This window comes from Gaeumannomyces tritici, assembly GCF_000145635.1.
Source record: "Gaeumannomyces tritici R3-111a-1 unplaced genomic scaffold supercont2.87, whole genome shotgun sequence".
NCBI classification, from domain to species: Eukaryota; Fungi; Ascomycota; class Sordariomycetes; order Magnaporthales; family Magnaporthaceae; genus Gaeumannomyces; species Gaeumannomyces tritici.
This window is the reverse complement of record NW_008804631.1, coordinates 1-11,779: the sequence shown is the minus strand read 5'-3', so window position 1 is coordinate 11,779 and position 11,779 is coordinate 1. Positions and strand designations below refer to the sequence as shown.

The 11,779-nt window shown below is 59.7% G+C and overlaps 4 protein-coding genes across 4 annotated transcripts; 3 read left to right on the top strand and 1 right to left on the bottom strand.

Annotated features, from left to right (window-relative positions):
* Positions 1-1,104: 1,104 nt before the first annotated feature.
* GGTG_13955 (translocation protein SEC62) lies at positions 1,105-2,989 on the bottom strand. Its single transcript, XM_009231880.1, has 3 exons — positions 2,418-2,989; positions 1,750-2,306; positions 1,105-1,672 (listed from the first exon to the last, which is right to left on the bottom strand). The coding sequence occupies exons 1-3, from the start codon at positions 2,854-2,856 to the stop codon at positions 1,475-1,477; spliced, it is 1,194 nt and encodes a 397-aa protein (XP_009230144.1). The 5' UTR covers positions 2,857-2,989; the 3' UTR covers positions 1,105-1,474.
* A 1,536-nt stretch (positions 2,990-4,525) lies between these two features.
* On the top strand, positions 4,526-5,050 carry GGTG_13954 (hypothetical protein; the record flags this gene model as incomplete). The annotated part of the gene is made up of 1 exon (XM_009231879.1): positions 4,526-5,050. One exon carries the CDS (start codon positions 4,526-4,528, stop codon positions 5,048-5,050), a length of 525 nt encoding a protein of 174 aa, XP_009230143.1.
* Positions 5,051-5,151: 101 nt separating this feature from the next.
* On the top strand, positions 5,152-7,949 carry GGTG_13953 (hypothetical protein). The gene is made up of 3 exons (XM_009231878.1): positions 5,152-5,857; positions 5,936-6,679; positions 6,737-7,949. Exons 1-3 carry the CDS (start codon positions 5,737-5,739, stop codon positions 7,399-7,401), a joined length of 1,530 nt encoding a protein of 509 aa, XP_009230142.1. The 5' UTR covers positions 5,152-5,736; the 3' UTR covers positions 7,402-7,949.
* Positions 7,950-8,311: 362 nt separating this feature from the next.
* On the top strand, positions 8,312-11,779 carry GGTG_13952 (phytase). The gene is made up of 3 exons (XM_009231877.1): positions 8,312-9,026; positions 9,101-11,402; positions 11,614-11,779. The coding sequence occupies exons 1-2, from the start codon at positions 8,821-8,823 to the stop codon at positions 10,458-10,460; spliced, it is 1,566 nt and encodes a 521-aa protein (XP_009230141.1). The 5' UTR covers positions 8,312-8,820; the 3' UTR covers positions 10,461-11,402; positions 11,614-11,779.

Genomic DNA, 11,779 nt, shown 5'->3' with positions numbered 1-11,779 from the left:
CGTCGTCGTCGTGTCGTCGTCTCTCTCTCTCTCTCTCTCTCTCTCTCTCTCTCTCTCTCTCTCTCTCTCTCTGAGAAGCACAACAATAAAAAGACACGCAATCGTGGTGAAAATTGCTGACATGATGAACAAAAAAAAACTCTCAGACCGCCGAGGCGCAATCCGGCAGCGCCGGCGAGGCGCTTTTCAAGAAGCTCGGCTACACCGAGGTCGGCCGCGTGCCAAACTACTCCCTCAGCCCAGCTGACATGAAGAAGAGGGACCAGACGATCCTGTACCTGGAGCTTGGCGACTAAAGAGAACCGAGAAAGACGGTGGGGAAAGTACGTACATACGAAAAAATAAAATGAAGAAAACGGTGTGGGTAGAGGCGACAAGGTAGATCACAACGATATCCGCTTTCACGAGCGGCGCGCGGCGTATGCTTGGGGTCTGCCTTTTTTTTTCATTCGAACCTTGTCTTTTTTTCTTTTTTTCTCCCGTATCTTCTTATTTTCTTCCCTCGATTTTCTTCTTATCGACAAAGCCTCCCGCTCCCCGCGAAACCAAAGCGTTCCTCGGCACTACAAGAACGAAAAACAGAAAAGCTGGTGTTGGTGTTTGCTCGAAAAGGATGGTTTGGCAGCGAAAGCCAACCTAGGCGCGACCCTGTTGTGTTTCACGTCGGCGTCGAATTGACGCCTGTGTGATGCAGAGGATTTTCTTTTCTTACTGTTTCTGGTCTCGAACCCTTATTTCTCCCATCCCCCAAGATAGTTGCCGCCCTGGCAATACATGTAGATGTATCAACGATATATTCGTGACAGGAGGAGGGGGGACAGCACTCGAGTCCCCGAAGCTCGCGATGGCTTATCATGGTGAATGCCGACAGTCTGGCCTCGCCCCGTGAATTTAAACTCAATCCGCACCAACCCTCTTACAGCAAAGGGCTGCTTAGGGGGCCGGTACTGATACCATGAAGGAGCCTCTCAGGTCTTTTTTTGTTCTTTTGCACCCTCGAGGTGGCGATCCGGCTTATGCAGGAACCCGTGACCACCAAGCGGCCCAAAAAGCGGCCTACCTCTTCGAATGCATAGCCACGTCACTCCAAACCGACGTACCGGCCGGCTTGGTAGAACAATAGTCACGAGAACGAGGGAGGGTGGTACAGGGGTGTTGATAGTGGTCAGGACGCATGAACCCAATCTGTCCCATTTTTGATTAAATAATCGATAAACATTTTTGTACAGTCAGTCATCCCGTACCCTCTAGTTATCTACGCTGTCAAGTGCAGATAGCACCCGAGAATTGATGCGAGCCGCTTGAAGGTGGTGCGCGTATTCGCTGATGGCAGGACGAGTAGCGTCCCCAAAAAGCACACATCTTTTCCCGAAACCAGAGGTGACGCCAGGACCGTTACCGTGGACGACCAAAACTCCCTTGAAAGCGCATGGCGAGCACGAGGGGCGAAGCAAACTAAAGAGAAAACGCAAAATCACTCGTCCTCCAGCTCGTCCACGCTAGGGGCAACATAGCCGCTGCGCCTCTCCACGGGGCTAGTCGCAACCTGCGTCTCAGTCGCGGTGGTGGTGGCCGTGGCAGGCAGCGGCTGTCCGGTGGAGTTAGCGAAGGCGGCCTGGGCCTTTAACGAGGGCGTTGCGCTGGACTTGGACTTCTTCTTCTTCTTGGGGGCCTGAACATGAGAGAAGGGTTCGGCGTTAGCAAGTTGCACAGTGAGCATGTCCCGAGCATCGGATGGGGGAAGCCTACCTCGTGCCAAGCCCAGACCGGCTTGAAGCTATCAACGAAGCTGACGTCCTCCCAGAGGTTGGGGAACAGCCAGAGACCGGGGGAAACAACAAAGTAGGTGATGCAGAAGAGGATGACGCGGAAGATGGCCATGAGGAAGAAGAGACCCAGCAGCATCAGGAACCCCCAGCTAAGGTAGTAGACGCCCTGGCGCATAACCAGGGGCCAGAGTGGGTACAGCACGATGGCAAAGATGACAACGAGGGCGATGGCGGCGTAGACCTTGCGCATGAGCTGGCTGCCCTCCCAGAGCCAAACGTAGTACATGTCGTCTCCGGCCTCCTGCTGGGGCTCGATGCGGACGGTCCAGAGGCCCTTGACGCGCTTGCCCTTCTTGGGCGCGTGGTCGTGGCCCTCGTGCTCATCCGCCTTTTGCACGCGCAGCGCCAGCATCGACAGCGGCAGCAGCTTGAAGCAGTTCTCGAGCGATGCCCGGTCCGTCACCTCGGGCAGCGCGGGGTTCTTGGCCCGCGCCTTCTCATAAGACGGCGACTGTATCGCGCGGAGGGCGCGCTTGACTGCAGGCGAGGGGAGGGGTGCGGGGTTAGCATCTGGACTCTATGTGGCAGGACTGGCGCAAGCGCGTTCTCGTGGCGAGATAGAGGGCGGCTCGAGAGCGGGTTGCATACCTCGGAACATGTCCTTGCGCTCGCCGTTCAGGATGCAGGTCCGCGGCTTAAGGTCTTGGCCGCGCAAGAAGGACGCCAGCGCAAGCGCTACAGGGTTGGGAGGGCCCGGCTGGATGGGCTGGGGCTGGCCCTGCTGGGGAGGGCCATGCGAATGGCTGTGGCCGTGGTCCTGATCGTGGTCATGATCGTGTCCGTGATCGTGGTCATGGTCGTGATCGTGGTCGTGATCATGATCGTGGCCATGGCCCTGCTGCTGCTGCTGCTGCATTTGCCTCATCCTCTCCATCTGTTGCTTCTTGATGTGCTCGATGAACTCCGGAACCGTCATCCCAGCCCTTTGTGCATCAATGGCAATCTGGCGCTGCATGGCAGCAATCTGTTCGGGGGACGGCATCTGCATGCCTGGGGGCAGCATGCCCGGCGGGGGTTGCTCGGCCATGGCTGGGTAGCACGGAAGTCGTCGAGGCTGTTGGGAAGTGGCGAGGAGGGTCTGCTTGAGTAGAATGTAGTCGATACGAGTTTGGTGTGATGTCGGAGAGGAGGAGTTGACAGGTGTGCATTCGTTCAGTTGCTGTCAGACAAAGGCCTCTAAAAAAAAAAAATGTCAGAAAGGCCAGTTCGTAGAGCAAGCTGTTCACATCGGGCCCAAACGAGACACGGTGGCTAAGCTTGTTCGGTTCGACTGCCGGCGGCTCGTGGGGCGCCCACATGTGGCGGTGCGGTCACATCAGCGCACGGGCGGTCTGAAACCACGCCGCGAAAAACGGCAGCTGTTTCACTCCATTTCCGTTTTGGTCGTGCCGCTGACGGCGGCGTGCTAAGTATAGAATTCCTAGCTCCAACATTGCAGTGATTGCACTATCCAATCTGGCGCAACGATGCCGACAAGCGCAAGCCTCGACGATGGAGGGTTGGAACGAGGCAAGCCACGAAAAAGGCATTTTGTTTCCTTCACAAACGTTAGCTGAGCGATCCTCCTGCTCAGCTGAGGAACGGAGTAGCCTTCATGACTGAGACGGGAGGAACCGGCGAGCACAGCAAGTAGCGTGTAGGATGCGCAATCTTCTTTCCATCCCAGGCAAAGACACGCGAAAATAAGGGCATATCGAGGTAGGCAAGCTCACGCACGTTACGTTACCAGTCACGGGCTCCATACAAAGCGACATGGCTCGTACATGTAGCCCCTAGGAATGCGGCGCTGCGGGACGGACTAAATTGCTCCCAAGACTGCAGTTCCTCGCCACTCAGCTCAATGCTCAGCCGAGTCGCAAGCGTCGCGCATTGTTCGGTTGGGCGCAGAGGCTTCCGTGGCCTCACTGCCGTTACAAATACGATTTTTCTGCGAGCGCAGTTGGTGCTGAGTAGGTGGGTATGTGGGTAGGCTACGTTGCTAGCCTGGCTGGTTCAGGAAAAGCTATGGAATCTGCATGCATCATGTCCCCAAGACGGTGATGCTAGATGGGTCCAAATTCGTCACTGCCTGCCACTCAGGAGAGCTTCCGAGAGCCTATTGGGGCCTTTCACCACGGCGGCCTCCGCTGCTCCGCACGTGCCCGACGAAAAAAAACCCCGCTATCACAACCCGACATGATGCATCTCAGCGCCGACCACTCCCTTGCCTGCTTTCGGTTTCCACCAAACAAAACAAGGAAGCGGCAGAGCTTGGAGCGACGGTGCGGCAGCTTGCCGTTAGCTTGCCGTTTCCTGTCCTCGCGCGACGAGTGCTGGTTCCACGGGCGGGCGGGCGTCTTGAAGTCGGACCTTTGTTCACGAAAACGACGAGAGGGGCGCTGTCGGCAGGCTGCCGGCGTCCAGAGCAGAGGCAGACGCTAACACGAACGCCAGCCACCGCCTCCGAAATCGAAGACGGGGCAGGAAGGAGGGAGGGGGAAGGGGGGCCGGAGGCAAAGGGAGCGGCGGAATGCAGGTTTAATGGCGTGTGAGGGATCCGGCGCGTCGTCTGGAATGTGTCAGGTGCTTGCTGCAGGCCTCCATTCCTGTGGCCCCCGCCAGCCGAGCCTGAACAGAAGCAGCGGCGGAAGATCTCGGCCGCCAAACTTTTGGCCCATGGGCGCGATTTGCGGCAGTTTCTCATTCGGCCGTTGTCGATGACCCCAAACGCCCGTTTCACTAGAAAGCCGCTGCAGCCTTCCAAATACGATAGGGGCGGGTCTGTCCGACGCTGGATTAGGGTTGTTTGTTTGTTTGTTTGTTTTCTTTCTCCTCTTTTTCTTCTTCTTTTGTGTGCGGCTCGAATTCTTTGTCCTTGCTCGTGTTGCTGGCGAATTCGCCATCGCGCTCGCTGCTTTGCCTCCCCGACCCCGCCCCAACCCCCCTTTTCCGCATCTTCAGTGGCCGTGTTGATGTTTTTTCTTGCCCGTCGCGGGTGGACACATTGTTCAAACGGGGCAAGGCGCGTCTTGTCCTGTCTCCAGGCTCCGTCATTCCAGAGTCAAGAGATCCAGCTGCGCGAATGGACGGGCCAATCTCGACGGCCCACGAGACCCCCCTCTTGGGGCAGTGGACGACGGCGGCCTAGTGACCAAGGAATTCTAAGACATCGACTCGCTCTTCGGCGGAGTTCATCTTACACTCTGATCTTACAGTGGTGGGTCCCCCAACCTGGTGTGTAGCGCCAGCCATCCGAATCGTCACCGCACCCCGGCCCTGTAAGCGCCGACTGGTTCACGTCAAGCCGCCGCTGGCCTATCAAATCCGCGCCTCTGCGACCTCACCTCTCCCGCGCCCTTTCCCACGCCTCTGCAAGTCTCAGCGGCATACCCGGCCCTCACACACACTCGCTCTCACACGCTCCCACACGCTCCCACACGCACACACGCATACACACACACGCTACAGCCCGCTGCGCGCCGCCCACACACACCCACCACACCCCCTTCCTCGCTCTCCCTGCCCGCCATCAGCTGGCGCGCGTCCGTCTTGTCTGTCAAGTGTCAGGCTCCCAGATTCGGCCGGCCCGGGCGAGGCCCGCGGGAAATGACAAGATGGGATAAAGATATCCTTTCCCCTGACACGAGGACAAAGAAACGGCCAGTCGCCCTTTCCCAGGCCTGCCCTGGTTTTATCCCGACGTCCAGACAAAGTCTCGTCTGTTGCTCTCGTTTTTGCGTTTGTCTTTTTTTTTCTTGACGGTTTGATCTTGTCTTCGATGATTTTACGCTCAGCCGTCCTCCTCGCCCTCTCACCATCATTCCTAATCGAACCCTCCGCCGCTGGTCGCCGATCTCTCTTTCTTTCTCGCATTTCTCCCGCAGTGGCCGATCTCTGGCCACAGGCATGAGGTGAGACTGTCGGTATTATGACTGTCTTCAGAGGAGCCCTTGCAGAAGCCTACAACGCCTGGCTCGACTCTCTATCATCTTGTTATGCGACCATCAGTCCCTGTCTTAACCGCCGCAACAAGAACCCATCCCGTCAACGTGAGTTGTGCTATGATCCGGCGACGGATCGCAGATTCTGTGAGAAAGCGAAAAGTCAAGTGCTAAGCCTCCAAGCAGTCATGGAGAAGGATGAGTTCCTCGTCTATCGCCACCAGCCGAGCATCACCCCACCACCCACGTTTGGCCCCTCGACGGGCACAGCAGCAAGGGATGAGGCGTTCCCGGAGCAGCGACCGGCTTCTACCCGCAGGGGCCAAGGCAGGAGGAGGCGGAGCTTCTCAGTGACCAAGAGGTTCTGGTCACATGGGTCGTCGTCATCGCGCAGACCCAAAATATCAGCCCCATCCAACTTCCGCCACATCCATTCCGAGTCATTCCAGCTCCCGCCGGCTGCCCCTGCCCGGCCGGGCCGCCGTCCCCGCTCGTTCCGTCCACTTGAGCTCAGCATATATGTCGACGACAACCTGTCGCCCATCCTCCCGCACCTCGTCTCGGGCCAAGGCAACGTCTCTCCCCCTGCGCCTGCTCACGTGCACAGCAGCAGCTTCGATTCCAACGGATCAACTCTGGGTCATCAGAGGAGTCTTTCCTCCTTGTCATTCCACCTTCAACGAAGGCCAGTACCTCAGCAGGCCGCCTCGTCCTCCACGCGGGACTCTGAGGACCCGGAGACTCCCCCGAGGATACCTCCGAGATCTCGTAGGCGGGCGGGCTCATCGCTGGAGCAGGTTGATAGAATGGTTGAACGGGTCGCCAGCGCCATGATGGAGCGGGACAGATTACAGGCCGAGATCGAGTCCATCGTGGAGCGGCAAAGCGTCTACATGGGTAGCCGCCCGTCAACTGCCTATGACATGCAAGGTAAGCTTCGCTCACCCCAGCGGCAACACCGACTCGTTGACGCTGACACATATGCAGACCTCGAGCCCATGCCTGAAATACCCGCGCTGCCTGCTGCAGGGCGGCCATCCTTTTTCGAGCGGCTCAGCATCGAGCAACTCGGCACCGAGCGGCCTCGAACGGCTCCGCCCAAGACCTTTTCGCAGGGGTTTGGCATCGAGAGTCCCATCTACGAGGTGCCTGATGTATTCTATGTTCCGCAGGTGCCGATGCAGCCGCGCTACGTCATCCCGCCGACCGAGACGATGCCGGAGAGGCAGCTGGCGCCGCCACTTCCTCTCGTGCTGCGACCACCTCTCAGGAAGAAGAGGTCGTTCTCGCGGGTCTCGAACTGGCTCTTCCCCGCAGATGGCCCGGCGCAGCACGAGCGCGGCATGAGCTTCGACTCGGTGACCAACGCCCCCCTGCCGGTGACGGACAGGGATGGCTTCTACACGTGCATCGCGCCGGCCCGCCGCACGAGCTTCGAGACCATCTCGACGTCGTGCTCGTGGGACACGCAGACGGAGGAGCGAACGCAACCGACGACCATGTCCATCACCGACAGCCCTTCGGCAAAGGAGACCCAGGTGTCGACGCCCACGGGGACACCCCGGCTGAACCGCATGCCCACCTTTGGCCGGACCTACAGCTACGAGTCAAGGCAGCAGCACCGACCGCAGAGCGTGGGCGTTGCCTTTTGATCGGCATGCCGCCATGAAAGCACAACAATAACAAAAAAAAAAAAAAAGAAAGAAAAAAAACTTTATACTACAACTCATGTTCTTCACATCCGCCTCATACATGCATCGGGCAAGCCCATGCAAGGCGCGGTAATGTCGTGGTGTGCCTCGATTCCCCATCCTTCTCGCAGGGGAACGATGAAGCAGGCGCCCTCGTGCCCGTTGGACTGAGTCCAGGGCAGATGGGCGGGGGGAGTTGTTGCACTCGACGGGTTATCCCTGGCTGGAAAAACAAATCTATAGAAACAGGGCTGAGAGCGGGAGGTGACGAATGCTTGCATTCGATGGTTGCACACCTGCTGCGTGCCCTGGGGACCCGGAAAAAGTGGGCGGCTGTGATTGATGCCTTGGAAGTATTGGATTATACCCTAGCTTTGGTGTCTTGGTTTACTTTGTTAGATACCCTCAACGGCGGCTAAGACTAGTAATTTTAGTTGGCGCCCAGGACTCCCACCATCTCTTTGGGGGTTCTGGGGGCGGAACATGTTTGATATTTTTGGCAACGAACGCAATTTCGACGTCGGCACCTCTGTGCAATGTGACTCTGGCGATGATTTGACCTGATTGTTGCGAGACGGGGGATTTTGCGTCACATTGAGCACCTCGGTGCTGCTTGGCGCCTGGACTTTCTTGGAACAGGGGAGCCCTCTTTTAATCCCTTCTTGAGGCGGAGGCGGGCCAAGCAACCCGGGCCGTCCAGTCAGTGCCGGTGCAGCAGGCGGTGGGCCCTTGGGCTTGAAACAAAACGTGAAGATCCGGCAGGCAGGGCGCCGTTTTTGGTGGTTGCACCGCTACCTGTGACCTGTGACTGGCTCTCCAATCATAAAACGGCCCCACGTCACGCATTAGCGTTGGCCAGATGCAGCCAGCGCAAGCCTCAATGGGCTGGGGCTACCATTCTATTTGATGCACACAGGTGAGTGCTGGGTGCACTGCCTCTGTCGCGTTCCCACCGCTCCTGTCAGGGCTCCGTCCGGTTCGGGTGCCGTCGACTCGCTCCCAGCCGGCGTGCCCGAATCGTTGCGGGCACGGGTTAGCATGTGCTTGGAGCTGGCGCTCAAGCCAACGTATTCGATTGAGATTATTCGTTCACGAGAGTTGGCCCCGACTGGCCGTGGCCGAGACCCTGCTCCTGACTCCCGCCACGGTTAGAAGAGGCGATATCGAACAGGGACATCGCGAAAGGCGGGAAGCGGTCAAAGGCCCCCCTCTTCATGAGGTGCCCCGTTTCTCCTGGGAAAGATTGAAAGTTTCTTTTTGAGGTTCATCCCGTCGTCTGCGCATCGGCTCGCCCAAGCGCTGCGACGCTGCCCCCCCTTCCAGTGCCACTCGCATAACAACCCCCTTTTTAATCTGCTCGCCCACCCTCGCCTCCGAAAGATGGATCGGCTTCGCGATCTTCTCCGCCGGCGGTACAAATACGGCGCGCTCCCGACGTCGTGGGACGACGAAGATGAGCTGGAACGGACCACGAGCGATCCTGCAGCCAAGCGCGCCCTACAGACGCACAAAAGCAGACGCAAGTTCGGCATCGCCCTGACAGGAGCGTGCATCATGACTGCCCTCATAACTGCCGTTGCCTTTTTGTAAGTCCCCCATAGCCGAACGGGCCCAGCGTAAATGGCGGTAGCACCCTGCTAACCTCGCACGCTTGCCACAGCGGCTTCGGCTACGGCGCCGCCGCGGGGGACAGCTCGTGCGACTCGCCCACCCTCGGCTTCCAGTGCCACACCGACATCGCCCAGTCTTGGGGGCAGTACTCGCCCTTCTTCACTGTGCCGTCCGAGATGGACGCTGGCCTCCCGGCGGGGTGCGAGATCACCTTCGCCCAGGTCCTGTCCCGGCACGGCGCCAGGGACCCCACGGGCGGCAAGAGCCGGGCCTACAACGACACCGTGACCCGCATACAGCGCGACGTCGGGCAGTACGGCGACGGCTTCGGCTTCGTAAAAGACTACCGGTACGCGCTCGGGGCGGACCAGCTCACAGAGTTCGGCCGCGAGCAGATGCGGAACTCGGGTGTCCGCTTCTACGAGCGTTACCGTGCCCTCGCCCGGGATGCCACGCCCTTCATCCGCGCCTCGGGCCAGGACCGCGTCGTCGAGTCGGGGGACAAGTGGGCCGAGGGCTTCCACCAGGCCCGCGTCGACGACGGTGTGCGGGCCGAGGACGACGGGTTCCCCTACCCCAAGGTCGTGATCCCGGAGACGGAAGGGTCCAACAACACGCTCGACCACGGTCTCTGCACCGCCTTTGAGCGGTCCAAGGGCGGCGCCAAGGTGCAGGCCGAGTTCCTGGCCTCGTTCGGTGGGCCCATCAGGGATCGCCTCAACAAGGGCATGCCGGGCGCCAACATAACCCTAGACGAGGTCGTGCAGCTGATGGAGCTCTGCCCGTTCGAGTCGGTCGCGCGCACCGACGGCCGGCTGTCCGAGTTCTGCGGCCTCTTTAGCAGGGAGGAGTGGCGGTCGTACGACTACCTGATGACGCTGGGCAAATACTACAGCTACGGGCCGGGGAGCCCGCTGGGCCCCACGCAGGGCGTCGGCTTCACAAACGAGCTGCTGGCGCGCCTGACGGGAGCGGCCGTGTCGGACCGCACCAGCACCAACCGCACGCTCGACTCGGACCCGGCCACGTTCCCGCTCGACCGGGCCCTGTACGCCGACTTCAGCCACGACAACGACATGACGGGCGTCTACGGCGCCCTCGGCCTCTACAACGCCACCGCCGCGGCGCCGCCGCCCGCCTCGGGCCGCCGCGAGCCGGCCGACCTGGCGGGCTACTCGGCCAGCTGGACCGTGCCCTTCTCGGCGCGCATGTACGTCGAGAAGATGAGGTGCGGCGGCGGCGGCGGCGGCGGCGGCGGGGCGGAGCTGGTGAGAATCCTGGTCAACGACAGGGTCATACCGCTACAGAACTGCGGCGCCGACGAGCTGGGCCGCTGCGAGCTGGGCAGGTTCGTCGAGAGCCTGAGCTTTGCGCGTGGCGGAGGGCACTGGGACAAGTGCTTTGTTTGATTTTTTACTACGGGATATAGATCTATGTATAGACGTGGCTGAGCACAAGAAGGTTTTTTTTCCCTCACAACAAGATTTGGTCATGACGGATGTTGCGTGGATCATTGGCGCCGCCGAGGCGGGCAGACGCAAACTTTGAGTCTCGGATGAAATGAATACTGGGTGCTGATTAAGCGTTGAAGGGCGTTGGGTTCGTTGAGGTTGAAATTGACTGGCATTTTATGAGGTCAGATTGTGGCATGCTGTGAACATGTCCTGGGCATCAAGAGGAAGATGGAAATCCCCAGGCCTTGGCAGCACAGTAAGGAGTGGAGAGCCCCGCAGGAGCTGTGCTGCCCGCTGCAGGCCCCGTCGCGCTGGTACCAATATTGGGGGCTGGTGCTGCCATGTAAAAAACGTCGCACAGTGAGCACAAACCCCAAGTCCCAACAGCCCGACGAGGCGCGGCTGCCCGCATCCCTGTCACCACCCCCAAACAGCAACCTCCAACCAGCAACAAAAAAAAAGATACAAAAAGATGCAATAAAAATCCACCCTCAATACACCTGCCTGTGCTTGATCGACAGCGGTTGTCAACACCGTCCATCGCCGTCCCCTGACCCCCCAACGCAGCGCCTCGCGACGACCAATTGCGCCAGATCGCCAGAGTTGACGGGCCCTTGCGCGGTCGCCGCGCCAGCTCGCTTCCACTCCTGCTGCCTTGCATTTCCCAAGGACCCCGCTGCAAGCGAGCGCTGACGGCATCATCAAAGCTCCCCCCTCCCTCCAAGCAACGAGGCTCGACGACGACGACGACGACGACGACGACGACGAAAAGCCCCCGCAGCCGCCGCCGCCACGATGCATCCCGTCGGCATCTTCTTCATCGTCCTGGTGGCGCTCGTGATAATCGGCGGAGTGGGGTGGCTTCTCTACGTCCGCTGGCGCGCTCAAAAGCTGGGTGTAGGTTCCCGTGCCTTTTTTTTTTCGCGCAACCCCCGTCCGTCGTCGCACATAGCTCGAGGTGTGGCCGTGGGGTTTACAGGCCTTGGAGCTGCGTCTTGTAACCGCCACTCGTCGTGCAACGGGGGCCGGGGCCTGTTCAGCCATGGCGCATCCAAACTAGACGGATTGCATATAGCTGACGTCGCATTCATCGTCCTTCCCCCCATAGCTTCCACCACCGGCGATCGCATCCTTCAATCCGTTCCGCAGGTCCGAGCCGTCCCTGTACGGAAGCCCGCAGTCGGCGCCGGGCGGCGGCGTGTCGGGCTGGATCAACGACAAGCTGCGCTCGTTCCGCGGCGGGCGCAACACGCGCACGGCGGCCGGCGCCTACG

Excerpts from the sequence above, each read along its gene's own strand:
- GGTG_13955 (XM_009231880.1), bottom strand. The coding sequence starts at position 2,856 with ATGGCCGAGCAACCCCCGCCGGGCATGCTGCCCCCAGGCATGCAGATG. Across the intron at positions 2,307-2,417 it reads GCGCAAGGACATGTTCCGAG|TCAAGCGCGCCCTCCGCGCG; the intron begins GTATGCAACCCG and ends CCTCGCCTGCAG. Across the intron at positions 1,673-1,749 it reads CGGTCTGGGCTTGGCACGAG|GCCCCCAAGAAGAAGAAGAA; the intron begins GTAGGCTTCCCC and ends TCTCATGTTCAG.
- GGTG_13953 (XM_009231878.1), top strand. The coding sequence starts at position 5,737 with ATGACTGTCTTCAGAGGAGCCCTTGCAGAAGCCTACAACGCCTGGCTC. Across the intron at positions 5,858-5,935 it reads CAAGAACCCATCCCGTCAAC|TCATGGAGAAGGATGAGTTC; the intron begins GTGAGTTGTGCT and ends GCCTCCAAGCAG. Across the intron at positions 6,680-6,736 it reads AACTGCCTATGACATGCAAG|ACCTCGAGCCCATGCCTGAA; the intron begins GTAAGCTTCGCT and ends ACACATATGCAG.
- GGTG_13952 (XM_009231877.1), top strand. The coding sequence starts at position 8,821 with ATGGATCGGCTTCGCGATCTTCTCCGCCGGCGGTACAAATACGGCGCG. Across the intron at positions 9,027-9,100 it reads ATAACTGCCGTTGCCTTTTT|CGGCTTCGGCTACGGCGCCG; the intron begins GTAAGTCCCCCA and ends CGCTTGCCACAG.